The 14,621-nt window shown below is 39.2% G+C and overlaps 1 protein-coding gene across 4 annotated transcripts in view; it reads left to right on the forward strand.

The window, feature by feature from the left end:
- Positions 1–1,342: 1,342 nt before the first annotated feature.
- The window catches only part of xpo1b (exportin 1 (CRM1 homolog, yeast) b), a 28,836-nt gene continuing 15,557 nt past the window's right edge, over positions 1,343–14,621 (forward strand). Inside the window, exons 1-7 of one of the 4 annotated variants that reach the window (XM_044372019.1) lie at positions 1,343–1,714; positions 3,110–3,241; positions 3,585–3,686; positions 8,697–8,769; positions 10,383–10,444; positions 11,731–11,775; positions 13,522–13,703. In XM_044372019.1, the coding sequence (XP_044227954.1) occupies positions 3,116–3,241; positions 3,585–3,686; positions 8,697–8,769; positions 10,383–10,444; positions 11,731–11,775; positions 13,522–13,703 (590 nt within the window). In that variant the 5' untranslated portion in view covers positions 1,343–1,714; positions 3,110–3,115. Of the gene's footprint in view, positions 1,715–2,079; positions 2,245–3,109; positions 3,242–3,584; positions 3,687–5,702; positions 5,770–8,696; positions 8,770–9,829; positions 9,879–10,382; positions 10,445–11,730; positions 11,776–13,521; positions 13,704–14,621 lie in introns of those variants that run through there. The other 3 variants (XM_044372020.1, XM_044372021.1, XM_044372022.1) reach the window with 3 other exon arrangements.

Here is a 14,621-nt window from a genome sequence, read left to right on the forward strand (position 1 = left end):
GCTGTCAATTAAATCGTTAAGGTTTGAGGTCACACTTTCCTTGAAGAGTTATGTAAGTCCCTGATAACTTTATCATACAACTCTGCACCTAAGCATGATTCCTATATTATAATGAGGGATCCACCTGCCATGCAATTCAGTATGACATTGGATTGTGGGCTTGACAGCATTTTCTATGAGCTGAATGATTACAGTGCACTTAATATAATGACCAGTGTGCAACACTAACCAAGATAATACCAGGGTTTGTTGCAATTACACATTTTCATCAAATAATCCATTTAAAACATGAAAAAAGGACAAAATGACATTTCCTTTCCAGCCCAAATGCTACGTGCACTTTAAAGACAGAAATGACTTTGAACAAACAGCATTTCAGCACCAGACTACTTCAAAGAACACAAATTGACCTGTACATGTTTCTGTGGCTCGCAGAGACATTTAGAAATGAGAGGTAGACATTGTTGCTGGGTAAAGACTCAAACGCCCTTCGAAAAATCCTCCCTGAATGACTTTACTGGGTTGTGTACTGTCTCCACTACACACCAAATCCAGTATTTTTCCATCAAGTAGCGCGCTGGACCACGTGACCACAGAGAGGGGGGGAAAAACGCTGTCATGTTTGCATCCTCAATTGACAGCGGTGCACACTTTTATATGGCTCTGAATTAGCAGAATGTGGACAGTGCTGCTGCATTTCTTGTCTCAGTTGCTGCTTACACTATATATTTATGAAGTCCACCGTGCACTTTGCTAGTGTTACAAATTCTCCTCCAGGTCGTTTTTCTAACCCCGTGCGCTCATGATCATGTAACCACTCCCACTCGTGGCTGGTGGAAAATTACCAGCTTTACAAGCAACAGGCAAATGAATGGTACTTGCAACAGTGTACCTGCATGAGACAGACACAGTACTTTCTGGATATGTTACGTTTAAAAGTGGTATAACTAACAGAGAGAGGGAGTCTAAGTGGATAAAAGCATTAAATAACATTAGTTTTACGTCTCGTGTTAATGCGCGTGTGCAGTCATGTTATCGGGAATTAACATGAATGAAGGTAATACATAGCTTTAACCTGAGGAATATCAATAAAACAGTAAGTTAATCTCTATTCTGATAAGCGGAGTCATGCAGGAGTCCACTCTGCACGGGAGTCTGCCCTCCTTTTTCTCTCCGGGCGGAGTAGTGGCGTGGGTGCCTGAGCGAATTGAAACAAACTGACAGGTCGATCCTCCAATAGGACGCCAGCTTGTAAGTCTCCGCCAAAGCTGTAGCCAATCGCAGAGTGGATGTGGGCGTAACCCCAGTCCAAACTTTACGCGGCGCCATCGGCTGAAAACTAAACCGAGATGGAATCTCCCAGTCTGAACCGGTTTCAACCGGTTGCGAGTCAGTTGCTTGAGAGAGGAGAGGAGGCGCAGACACACAACCTCCATCCCGCCCCGCCGGATATTTATTACAACAACGAATTAATGAGTGAATCAAGGTTTACTTTGTTCCGTAAAATGTACCGGAGGGACATATTCCTGGGTTTGCCGCGGTAGTAGTTTTTTGAATCCACATCAGCGGTTGTTCCCAGCCAGACATCTCTCTCTCTCACTGCTGGAGCTGGAGACACAGTCAACGCTGCTCAAACCTTTTTCTAACCAACAGTGATACTCAACTACTCACTATATCTTGTAGCTTCTTTTCAGTCAGAGCCTCGGACTTTTAGGTAGGTAACCGGCGGTGAAAGTGCAAACCTGCCATGCTGTGATTAACGTGTATTGACTGGCTTTACCTGTGCAGGAAATAAAATGCATTTTTTTGCTGTGTGGGGGTAAAAAGTTGTGTTAATATACAGTTTACGTTGCTTGTCACAGTGCTCCTGCTAAATCAGATACCCAAGTAGCATCATTGGGATAACCAAATAGCATTTAACTACTACTTAATGAGGATTAGCTAGCGTCGGCAGTCCATAGAAAGTGCTGTAACCTGACTAAAAAGCGTAACTAACCGTGTCCTGTAACGTTACGTGCCACGCTGCGGATGAATAAGTAACCAAACAAAGCTGTATGATTTAAATCCGTGCCTCTCCCATCCACAGCAGCATCAGCAGTGTGCGTGATGTGAGCGGATGTCAGGTTGATGTCGCTCGGTGCTTTAGCGACAGCCGGTGTTAACTTTATCCCAACAGACCTGTAAAAGTAATGTAAAGTGTAGCAGCAAATCCCCCAAAGCGTCAACTTCCCCTAAAGTTTCACAGTGAGTAACGTTACCATATCCTCGGTGGGAGTGGTCGCATTGGCGAACCACATGTGAACTGTTTGTACGACACACGGCTAGAAATATAGCTTAAAGGCTAGCCACTGTTAGCATGCTAGATAATGTCAACACAGCTGTAAATTGCGCTCCTTATTCGCAGTTTTAAACCGCAGGCTGCCTGTTAACTGTGAACTCCGTCACTTTACAGATGTAAACAACGTGACGTCGCCTCGTACATCCGGCACGTGGCTCCGTTAACCTTCTTAATATGGTCTTGTAAAGAAGTGACTGAGTAGTCGAAACGAGTCGGCAGTAGGGACTGATTGTGAAATAACTGCTGATATCAGTCTTTCAGAGATCGGTTTTAACCCACTGTTTTTGGTAGGATTTTATGGAGGCAGTCTGGTGAAATCCCTCCAATCACCATTAAAATGTAGGTTACCTGAAGTTTTGAGACATATTTACACTTACAGTCTGGTGTTGCCAGCCACTGGGGTGAGATAATTAACTTAATTTGTCTTTGCTGCAAAAGCCCCCCCCCTCCTCCAAAGTCCTGACTCCTGGGGTAGATCAGAGCGCTGTGCCCATAATTTGCAACCAAATGCAGCAGTTTTTTAAACTCAGCCCAACAGGACAACTGACAAAGCTTGCCTTTCCTTTGTACACTTTTTTAACAGTGGCAGGCTTGTGCCACCATGAGCCGAACTACTTAGAATGACAGCTCACTGGTGGGTTGAGGGGATGTTTGTTACGTGGTCAGCTGTTTGGAATTGTTTCAAAACACACAGTTCACATGACTTTGCCTGTTGAATGTGTTCGGTGCTCTCATGACCCCCCTCTCCTCCCCCTGCTGTCCTTGTTGCAGAGCTCTATGCCAGCAATTATGACAATGTTAGCAGACCATGCAGCACAGCAGCTGCTGGACTTCAACCAGAAACTGGATATCAACCTGCTGGATAATGTGGTGAACTGTCTATATCATGGGGTGGGACCACAGGTAAGATGTGAAGCAGATGAAATGTTTTATAAGCCATGGAACATAAATGTTTGTACCCAAAAGAAAAGGAAAATGTTTCATTTGGGCCAAGATTTTCATTTTTTAACCCACACCTGATCTAAAGTGCATTGTTTGTAAATTCATACTCTCCTGCTCAACCCGTTAAAACACATCTATCAATAACTATTTCATGTAATGTTTATCTGTTTACTTTGGCATCAATAGTGCAACACAATCAAGTCTAGAAATGACTTTCCTCCACCTTTTTTACAACAAGGATTTACAAGTCTCTTCCTGGCACCTGAATGTTAAATCTAAAGTGTCATCCATATTTCTCATACAGCAAAGGATGGCGCAAGAAGTGTTGACACACTTAAAAGAGCACCCAGATGCCTGGACAAGAGTGGATACCATCCTTGAGTTCTCCCAGAACATGAACACAAAGGTAAGTAAGCTTCATCCCACAAAACATTGGTGGGAAAAAAAAAACTTTCTTGTGCTTTGAGGAAGAAGTGCATGCAAAGGCATTTGTGAAGAGGAAACAAAAAAAACATTACACTAAATCACAGTGGTTTGCAGATAATGTACTCAAAGCAGCTTTATGTACCGTGAGCATGTATTGTGGGTGCACATGGACCCAGCAGAAGTTGAATACGTAGTCCTGGTGGCATTCGTGCCATGCCCTAACTCTTGAGCTATGTGGGACCTCTGTCCTTCAGATAAAATGAATTCTGCTGGATCTGAACCTACCAGACGAACAATGGACTTTGCCTGTCACCTCCTGTGGGTAATACAATACAATACCAAATATGCCTTTTAAAGTCCTGACCTGACAGGAATGTGCTCCTATTAGTCCATTGATCTTTCTTAATCATAGCAATCTGATGTGTCAGTATAGTTTACTCCTTTCTCTAGATATTTAAAGTTGATGCTTTTTTCTTTTTAAATTGTCGGCCATGTTCATGATTTAAATATTTAACCTGTGCACAATCTAGTAAATTCGGTAGTTGAATCATAATGAACACAAGTACAGTACCATTCAAAAGTTTGGAAACACCTTCCCATTCCCCTTGATTGAGAAACTGTGTCCAAACTTTGGACTGGTACTGTATATTTATTGAGTCATAAATTAGATAAAATAAAATATACAGTTGTTCAAAATTACTGCTCCTGAATTGCTTTCTATTCTTCAACAAATGGCAATGCAAAATTCAAAAGTTTCAAAATAATTCTGTGCAGCTTTTATGCTTTTCTTGACATCATTTAAGATATGAATAAAAAGCAGAGCTGCAAGTCCAACCCTTTCTGTACTGTATCAATAGAAAGGGCTATAGCTTACAAATGCCAACGTCAAGTAGAAGAATTAAATGACCTGCCCCATTCTCTTTGCTAGTGTTTATTCAAATATTTGGGCATATGTGTGTGTGGTTACTGGAACTCCTTGATAATTTAAAAAAAAATCATCAATGTATCAGTTTTGCAAAGGAAAATGGGCAAAGGTAGAAAAACAGGCAGTCACAGGGAAATGTTTAGATAAAGAGCTGCAAGAAATAAGCTTTTACTTTAGTTTGAGTGAAATCACCATCTCCAACACGTATACCATCAAGGACAGCAACACCTTTACCCTCCAGTTTCCTGTTATATAAAAAATGTCTGCATTATACCCGCAGCATGACCTGTGATCATGGTTATCACAGATGTACCAGCATTTTGGCACATGTTCAACTGCCGGAAACACCAGGTTCACAAACACTGCTTGAGCATTGTCAATAAGTATATTCTTGATTGATCAGTTTCATAACAGTAATTAATTAATTACTAATTAATCATCAACATCCTTAGTGTTTGAGGTTCTCAGATAGTTCTATCTCTTACAGTGTGTCTACTGATAAGTGTGCTGATACATCTGATAAAGCAAACTGCCTGTGACTAGTGAACCCAGTGATTCAGTCTTCAGACACATTCAGAGAATTGTACTAAGAAAACAGAATTGGCCATTATATTTATAATGATGAAGTGTAATTACATATTCTAATAATGAACCATAATGGAAAGCAAATGTTCAATATGAAGTTAAGTGCAATGCATCCACAACTTCCTCAAAGCAATTGGTGACATTTGCCTTTTTCTTTTTTGCTTGCCTGTAAGATTGCTTTTAACACTGACATTCATTACTAATGTCTGAGTTGATGTATCAACAGTACTTTTTATAGCTCCAAATTTGTAATTTGCCAAAAAAAATAGGGACATTAGAGGAAAAGAGGAAACAAAAGGTAAACACCTCTTGAATTCTGCATTTGTCTTGTTTGAATTGTTTAAAAGTGCATACTTTCAAAGCACTTTGAACATTTGGCTTCGTATTCATAATTACAGTAATCATATTTGAAGAAATGTAATGAATTCAAGCTGTGACTATTTGATATTAATCACAATGTTCCATTATGTTTATGGCTTGTAATAGGAAGAAAAGGGGTGTGTCATCCTGTGCATCATGACACAGCTAGGCTTTGACGGCAGGCCTCCACAAGGTCTACCCTTTTTAAATTCCCTTTGACTGAATTCTGTTCATCCGTTTCTATTGCATCTGTTTTATTGGACAGAGGGAGGGTGCAGGCTGCAGTCAGTAGGATCCATAGTAGAGAGACAATCTGTTGAAGACTTGATTTCACCTGTAGGGATCATGGCTCTGTTCCCGCCCTACCTTTCTCTCCTTTTCAGTGCATCCTCTTCCTCCTCCTCCTCCCTCTGTCCCCCTCAGTTCTTCAGCCAAGACCCTTTAATGATGTGCTTTTGCCAGCAAAAAAAGTTGCAAAACATTTGTCAGATTTCCTGCTGGTAATTTCTCTCTTTCAACCTCTTGTGGTGGTTTGTGCAAAGTGTGGCAGTTAAAGGTGAAACAAAACAAGTCAGAAATGTGACACTTGTCAGCGTGCCAAAGATTTCACCTTTAATCTTCCCAGCATCCATTGTCTGTAGCGCATTGTTAATCCGGCTTTAATAACATCCTATACTACATGCCATTCATTATTTTTTGGAATCATTGTACCCTTGTATTGATGATCCCTACAGTTGAAATAGGCACTTGAAGTAACACTAGATCAATAACTAACTTTGAAATAAAAGGTTTTTGGTTTTGTCTTCATGCTTCACTATAGAGCACCCAGAATTGAATACAGGGCGTAACCTGTGGTTGGTCTTGCTGTTCCTTATGACACACCAGTGATACCCTGTTATTTTGATTAAACCATATTCTGTGTTTTAGTTTTAGGATAATTGAGTCACATGGTTCAGGGTTGGGTATCGATGAGATTTTATTGGTTTGAATTTTGCTTAATGATTCTGGTTCTTATTAAGTTGATTATGCTCATTCAGATTCTTGGCGTGCTTTTTCAGTAATAAAAGAAACCAAATTATGAAGGCAAAAACCAACTTTATTTTCAGCAGATTTTAGGCTGCCATAAACTGCCATTTGTCATAAATCCTATGGTGTTTTGTGATTGTGTTTTTAGTGAGAAAAATCAAGATGAAGATTAATCTAATAATATTTAAGCTTGATGTTATTTTACTGGGACATGATAGCATTAGATGATTCTAATGGGGACTGGGGACATTGAAAATGATGCATTCTTAGTGGGCATTCAGACCAAAACCAGCCCACGAACAAAAAAAAATTCAAGATGCCACTTTCCTTCAGGTACCACTGATACCGTAAAACACAATCCAAAAGGTCCATTTTAACTAGTAGATCCATGTGTTTGAAGGATTATCAGAAAATAATCACTGCACCGCTGTTTACTTCCTTGGAATATTGTCATAGTGACAATGACTTCATATTTAGTTGTGATGTAGAGTAGAGTAGAGTAAAGTTGATTGTCCCTGAGGGGAAGTTTGTCTTGGGCACAGTGCTATGGTCTGTTGCTTCACATTAAAAAACATCACAAAAACATGAGAAGCGTTTGACACGATGCATGACAGTTACTTCACATAAAAACATCTTAAAAACATAAGGGACATTTGACTATACATCTGGCATTGACAACACGATGGCTTAAAAAGAAACTAAGAATTAAATCGCTAAAGTGCTAATGTGCTTGTGTATTCATTGCACATTGCTCTGTTGCACTAAGATTTAGCGTTGGAGTTCAGCAGTTTGATGAAGGCTGGAACAAACGATAGCTTCAAGCGGTTTGATTTGCACTTTGGCACTGAGAGTTTTCTTCGTACTCAGAGAAGAAGGGATGTTGACAGTCCGCAATGATTTTTGTTGCTTTTTTCAAGACTGCCTGCTCATACAGGCTCTGTATGGGATCATATTCTTTCTTCACTTTTACCTTCATAGGCATTTTGTGCATGCTGGCAGGCTTTTCAGTTGCACTGTTAGGTTGCCAAACCATACTGTAATTCCATATCTAATGATGCTCTCTAGGATTGCCCGCTAGAACATCAGCCTGATCTGGCTGCTCACTCCACAAAGCCTCTATCGCCTTAGAGAGCAAATAGTATATAGAAAGTAAATCTTATATGGCGTTCATTAATTTACCAGGAATGTGAGCAAGCATGTTTTTGATTGGCCAGTGAAACTCCTTGCAGAATTGCGTCACATTGCGGTCTGGCAAAAGTTGAGCCAGATAAACTTTTCGCCAGGAGACTCTGTGGGGTTTGCTGGAGCTCTCTGCATTGGCAACCCCGTTGTATCGAAACCAAAGTTAGTGTGAACGCTGTCTTGTACCCTTGCTTAAGTTAATGCTTCATCATGATACACTGAAGTTTTTATTACATGCAATTATTTTAGTACTGTGATCATATTTCACTGTATCACTACTGTTTTTTTTAAAAACTTATCTACAACAAGCTCCAGTTTGCCACTATAACACTAAAAGCACTATACTTGTGCTTTGACAACCAGAGACGCATAGTAGGATCGAGCTTTGCTTTCAAGAGTCGATAAGCAAAATCAGAAAGTATGTTTCTTCACAAAATTATTATATACTGGAACCAGTTCCAATCCAGTCAAAATCCGTTCTCGATGCCCAACCCTACATGGTTTCTGTAGCTTTGGTAAAGAAACATTTACCATGGACCTTGTTATTTCTTCTAGTCCATTAGACTCACTCTTGGAGCAATCAGAGCCAAAGCTGGTTAATGGATTGTTTTATTTTTCTGCTGTCTTGTCTGGTGTGATGCTGGGAGAAACAGCAGGACTTCTGCAGTGTTCCAGCTTAATGCTTCTAGAGATTTAAAAAAAAAAAAAAAACACTTAAAAGTCAATGTTCTGCATACTACAAAATCTGCATGAAATATGTGGTTCAGTCCGATTTTAATTTAGAAATACAAGCTATTACAGGCTGGTCCACCTCATACTGTTTTTGGTTCGTATTAAAATTACACAGTGCTTGTTGTTCAGTGTGTTCATAAGGGCTTTATCCTAATGCTTCTCCTTCCTTGCATATTACAGTACTATGCTCTTCAGATTCTGGAAACGGTTATCAAAACAAGATGGAAGATTCTTCCCAGGAATCAGTGTGAAGGTAAATTATTACCGTGTGGCATATCTGTGTTTGATACCTTTCACAAATACTTGAATTCTGTCCCTGTTAGTGCCTTTTTTTTAAATGTGACGTGCGGTTGCCAAGTTGAGGAGTACTCTGCCACTAAGTGTGCTGATTTGTTTTCTGCTCGACTGGCTTGCATTGGCTGCTGCAAAATGGTTTGGTTCTGGACTGAAGCAGTTGTTTTAGAGAGGAAACAATAAAAAACACCCCAGCACTGATTTTAAAGCTTTGTGAAGGGGAGCTTTGAAGCAGTAGAAGAACTTAAGTTAGTTATTTCTTGTCTTGCTTACATTGCTTTAACATGTATGTGTCTAATTTTTATGTGATTGTAGTACCTTTTGAAATTATTATGATGGCATGAGTTTTTGTTTGTAGAAAAAGGAGATGGTCCCAATGATAATCGATGTAGTCAGCCCATTTATATTAGTGCACCTAGATTGAATCTGTGGGGCAAAGCTGGAGGGGGAACTGGCATGCATTGATGTCTGCCACACTGTCTTTTTTTATGCTACCACTAGGTGCCGCCAAGCTGAGAAATTTTCAAATTTTACTCATAGGTGCTTTAATGACATTTTCTGGGAAAATTTACAGATGGTAATTTTATAATTATTCAACTTTTTTTCTTTAAGACAAGATCATGGGTAGAAGTGTTGAGGAAGTATCAGTTCAGTAATTTTGTATGGATGTAACAAATATGTAATGTTTTAAATCCTCCGTAATTCTTGCTTAGTTGCTAATTCGATTTTATCTCCACTATCCCTTGTTTTTTTTGTTTTTTTTTTAATTTTTTAAAACTATATTTAATGTCCTTTGTTACCAACTATAAATAAACACATTTTTTGGATTTTTTTTAAAGAATCTCAAAACAGCATGGGATTGAAATTTAAAAGATTGTGGTTTGAGCAAAGAAACAATAATTATGAAAAAAAAAGATCAATCATGTGCAAATCAGTTGATACTGCTCCCTTCATTCTTATATTTTTTGCTCAAAATTCATTTTTTCATTGACCTAAGACTTCCCTACTTCTGACCGTAGATGCCTGAATTTTGTTCAAGTGGCAAACCCAGTGCAGGGCGACCGGCAAGTATGTCTTTTCCCCCCTTGTGTCAGAGTATTGCCTTGTTTTCGGCTCCGCTCACTACACCCCACCACATTAGTTTCAGAATTCAGTACAACTACAGCCTCTAAACAAATGCGAGGGAGCTGAAAACACAGTTTTTTAACATGCTCTGCTCACATTGAGAATGTTGACTGTCTGTGAAAACATCCGGGGAAATGTAACTCCCACTGAACTGACCACAGTTTTTGCCCCATACAAGTTCAGTGGTAGTTGCAGCCCACATCCATATGTTGACCAACTGGCTTGGCAGGAGCATGTAAATGGAGGACCACACCTTTTTTTATAAAGCAGGGGTATACGGGGATAAGATTGGCAGATTCAGCTAGTGATGAGCCAGCAAACTGTGTAGGATTACAGAGTATCGTGCCCCAGGCAACTCGTCATGTCAGGATATGTTGAGGTTTACACATTTTATTGTTGCATGCTAACAGTGTTCTTCTTCTTCTGATATCTTTGTATATTTGCCAGGTATAAAAAAGTATGTTGTTGGTCTGATTATCAAGACTTCATCAGATGCTTCAAATGTGGAGGTGAGTAACACGTTGAATTTAAATCAAAAGTCAATAAAATATCTGGGGTAGTTGTCATACATGTATAAAATAATGCAGCACACATTAGTTATGATGAAATATCCTCTTAACATTAAGACTTTATCCCAAAGTTGGATCAATGTAAAAATACCAAAAATGTAGGTTAGAACAAATGATCATTTTTTTCTATAATTAGTCTTGATTAAATTGAAATGGACAAATATTTCCGTGTGAAGTTTACACTCATTGATATGGACTGGAGGTGTACTGACCACAAACATATTTGTGAGTCAACTGTCATTGCTCGTAGCCAGTCTCAGTATAGCCATGAGTAATGCTGGTGTAACCATAGCGTTGTGTACTACACACCAAATATGGTGACCTCAGTTGGTTTTCAGCCAGCTTAACCACTCAAACAACCAGAAGTTTACGTTACGATTGTGTTTTACAACACCGACAGCAACTTTTTAGGCCTTTCATCCAGAGAATGCAGCATTCGGCGAGTCAACAAGTGAAATCAACTCCAGTGAATTTTTATTGTTTACTGATGTATGAACAGTCCACCTGCAAACATGCATCTCCTGCATAAAAGAGGCAACAAGTGTACAAACATCAGTTGTCATCAGTGTGGTTCTGATGTAAAATGAAATAAATAGGAATTCAAATTCATTATTGATTACAGAAATGTTCAGAAAGTCACTTCTTGTTATGTGCAGTATGTTTGCCACTGTTGTTGCCACATGTATGACTCAACTGTCTGAACACAACATGGCAGGAACCCATGTTGACTGTGTGTATGTAGTTTCCCTGCCTAATTGAAGTTAGAAGTTATAACTGAAGCTCCCTTTATTATTTAATATTAATAGTGTTATTACTGTTCATGAAAACATGCTCAATGACTAAACAAAACTAAAACTAATTTCCAAAAATTAAAAACTGAAACTGAACTGAAATGTACCCTGAAAACTAAACTGGAATTGAAATCAGAGATGATGATGATTTTGATGATGTTGAAGTGATTTTTGTTCATTTACATTTCAACATGATTTTCAATGTTCTAAATGAAATGTCAAACGATGGGACATGCTGCCACCTTGCTATCTTTTAGAGTCTTTACTATTTACATTATTTGGTGTTTTAAAGGCTTCAGCTCTGTGGTGTGTAAGTTTTGAATAATGCAATCATTGTCATGTAATTTGATGTTATGAAATGACAAAGTCTGGACAAATGTTATGAAACTGAGATGATGCAATCAGAGTTAATTTTTTTTCTTGTTTATTTTTTAGAAAGAAAAGGTGTACATTGGGAAGCTGAACATGATCCTTGTTCAGGTAAGCCTTCGAAATCTCCAAACTGTGACTGTTAGAGCATCTATCAGCTGTTTGTAAACCTCTCACCGTCTGTTGCTGCTGAGCTTTTAGACTACAGAGTGGAGAAGACATTGATTGCACTGTTAAAGCCCATTTACTACATCACATGTGTACACAGTGCATCAGCCTGCTTCAATCTTTTTGTAACTGACATCTGAGGCTTGAGAATTGTTTGTAAAATAAGACTTTTTAATAGAAAACATGCTGAAATTGACATTATTGATGTGGGTGGAAAGCATTTGATCATTGCCTGTGTGCTTTTATATATTGTGAAGTTTAAATGTTGTTTTGTGGTGGGGATGCCTCAAGCCAGTCTGCAAGTGTTTTTTGATTTGTATTGTTTATATGAAGCTTTACCATTATTGTAACCCATCACAGTCTGGGTACACCAGCGGTCAGAAACAGCTCATTGTGCTCTGTTACAATGCTGGAATGTTTTCCCAACCCCACAGCGTTGCATGTGAGTGAATTGTGCAGCGGCACAAAGAAATGGCAGCAAACAGTTTCAATGAAGATATCCACACTGACAGCAAGAGAGCACACCGGAGCAACAGGCTCAGATCTAGCCAGCTGCTTATGTCTTACTCACTGAAAGCCACTAATACTGCAAGAGTATAAATAATACACACTATACAAGAAGATAATATACCAAATTATCTTTGTTTATATTACGAAGTATATTAAGCGAAATACAACATGATGACTCAGTGGTTCCTACTGGCTCTCACAGGTTAAAATACCAGCACTGACCTTTATCATTGCCTGGTGTGGATTATGGATTAGTGCAGATAAACTATATTAGTCATATCACTCTCTCTTCCTGTGAATGTTTGACAGTTTAGCCCATGTGACACACAGTACCACACAGTGCATATAAACAGAAACTGATGCGTCAACAGACTCTATTATACTGAAAGAGCACAGAAACAATGTGGGTTTTTGCATCTTCCTCCTCAACAATTCCTCAACTTTTGTAGTGATGCTTTTTAACCTGAAGATGTCACTCTCAATTAGACTCTGAACCCGGTGTCAGTCAGGTCCTAACTTCTTTATTAAATATTAAATGACATTAATATTAATTCTACTTGAACGTCTCAGCCGAGGTAGCTGATGGTCGTTAAGTGTTACTGTGGCCTCATGACTGGCAGGAGGATCATCTTGAAGAGTGAAAAACAATTTGACACCACCTCTTTGCGCGCATGTGTTTGATGTATATTCGCAGGAGGGACAGAGAAATTGGCTCACTGGCTACATGAGTGACTTTGCATTAATGCCAGTGAGAATGAGTCACTGCTTACGTCAGCTGAGCTAACATTGTTTTGGCCTTCAGGGACTGTGGAGCTCCAGATTCCACACTCATCCTCAGGAGGCTGCGTTTTAAATGTGTGTTCATGTATGTTGCAGTTGTACTTGTGTAGGGTTTGCTTGTATCATGTCACGTCAGAAACACACTTCAGTTTTACATCATAAACACATTTTTACAGTCTTTACTGCTTTACTACTCTGTGATTTTATTTTAAGTCCTCCTACGAAGTAGAAACAGGGGCATATGCTTGACTTGAGATTTAAATGAGGGGTTGTTATTTTTAGCAAGAGTCACAGATTCATCCCCTCAATTCTTCATTTTCAGATCACATGTCCTTCTCAGTGGAAAATGTCACTTTTGAATCATCTAACACCAATGTATGTGTGTCCCTGTGTCTGTAGATCTTGAAGCAGGAGTGGCCCAAACACTGGCCCACCTTCATCAGTGACATTGTAGGAGCAAGTCGAACCAGCGAGAGCCTTTGTCAGAACAACATGATCATTCTTAAGCTGCTCAGCGAGGAGGTCTTTGACTTCTCCAGTGGCCAGATGACCCAGGTCAAGGCCAAGCACTTAAAAGACAGGTCAGCATCTTATTAACCTCCCCTGGAAGCAGCATGTTAACTGTAGCTAATGTCAAAGAATTGGTTTTGCTGGAAAAACCTACCGTGGCTTCTATGTGTCAAAAGCTACAAAGTTTTGTGTGGAATATGACTTTAAAGTCAAGCTTTCTAAACAAACAGCTTAATTACAGTATTTATCCAGCATCTGTCTGTCATCAATTGAACAACGTTTTGTTGTTTTTTTTTGTTTTGTTTTGTTTTTTTCAAATTTACGAGTCCATGTTATTCCAGCACTTTCAGAGCATTACAAAATATGTCATTGTGTTGGCATTTGAAAATATTGCAGCAGGCAATTAACTCAGTGATGTAATGCTGTGATCTGTATCTAACAGAGTTGAAGACAAACTGCCTTCGCAGTGCTCTGGACGTTTGCCTGTAGCTGTTTACACGTTTCCACAAAGCTGCATTTGACAAGTCTATCAGCATTGACACAAGTATTATGCAATGACATTCTCAATGTTGTCTTAATTATGGGCAGTTTATGGACTTGTGTTTGCAGCCTGTAAATATACAGTGTGTATATACAGTATATAAGCATTTCAGCTGCTCTGTGTGGAGACTTTGATCTTAACAGTTTGAAGCAGGAAGTCAAAGATGAATAAACGTAATTTCCCTCATATCAAAGGACACTTGTCACCTAGCAAGGACTGCTGACTGTTGTTGATGTTTTGTTACATTATCTCACTGTCCAGGTTTTGATTATTTTGCCCTTCATCTCTTCAGACGTTCTCAGAGATTTTTAAAGCCTCCAGTCTTTTGACTGAAGGGAAAGCTGTACAAGTGTGCATTTTGTGCGTGTGCTGTCCTGAACTTGACATAAATCTGGCAGAGCTTTGATACATGTTTGAGAATATTTTCCAGCTGAAAAAAGAATCCCTC

This window comes from Thunnus albacares, chromosome 14 (assembly GCF_914725855.1).
Source record: "Thunnus albacares chromosome 14, fThuAlb1.1, whole genome shotgun sequence".
Taxonomy (NCBI): Eukaryota; Metazoa; Chordata; class Actinopteri; order Scombriformes; family Scombridae; genus Thunnus; species Thunnus albacares.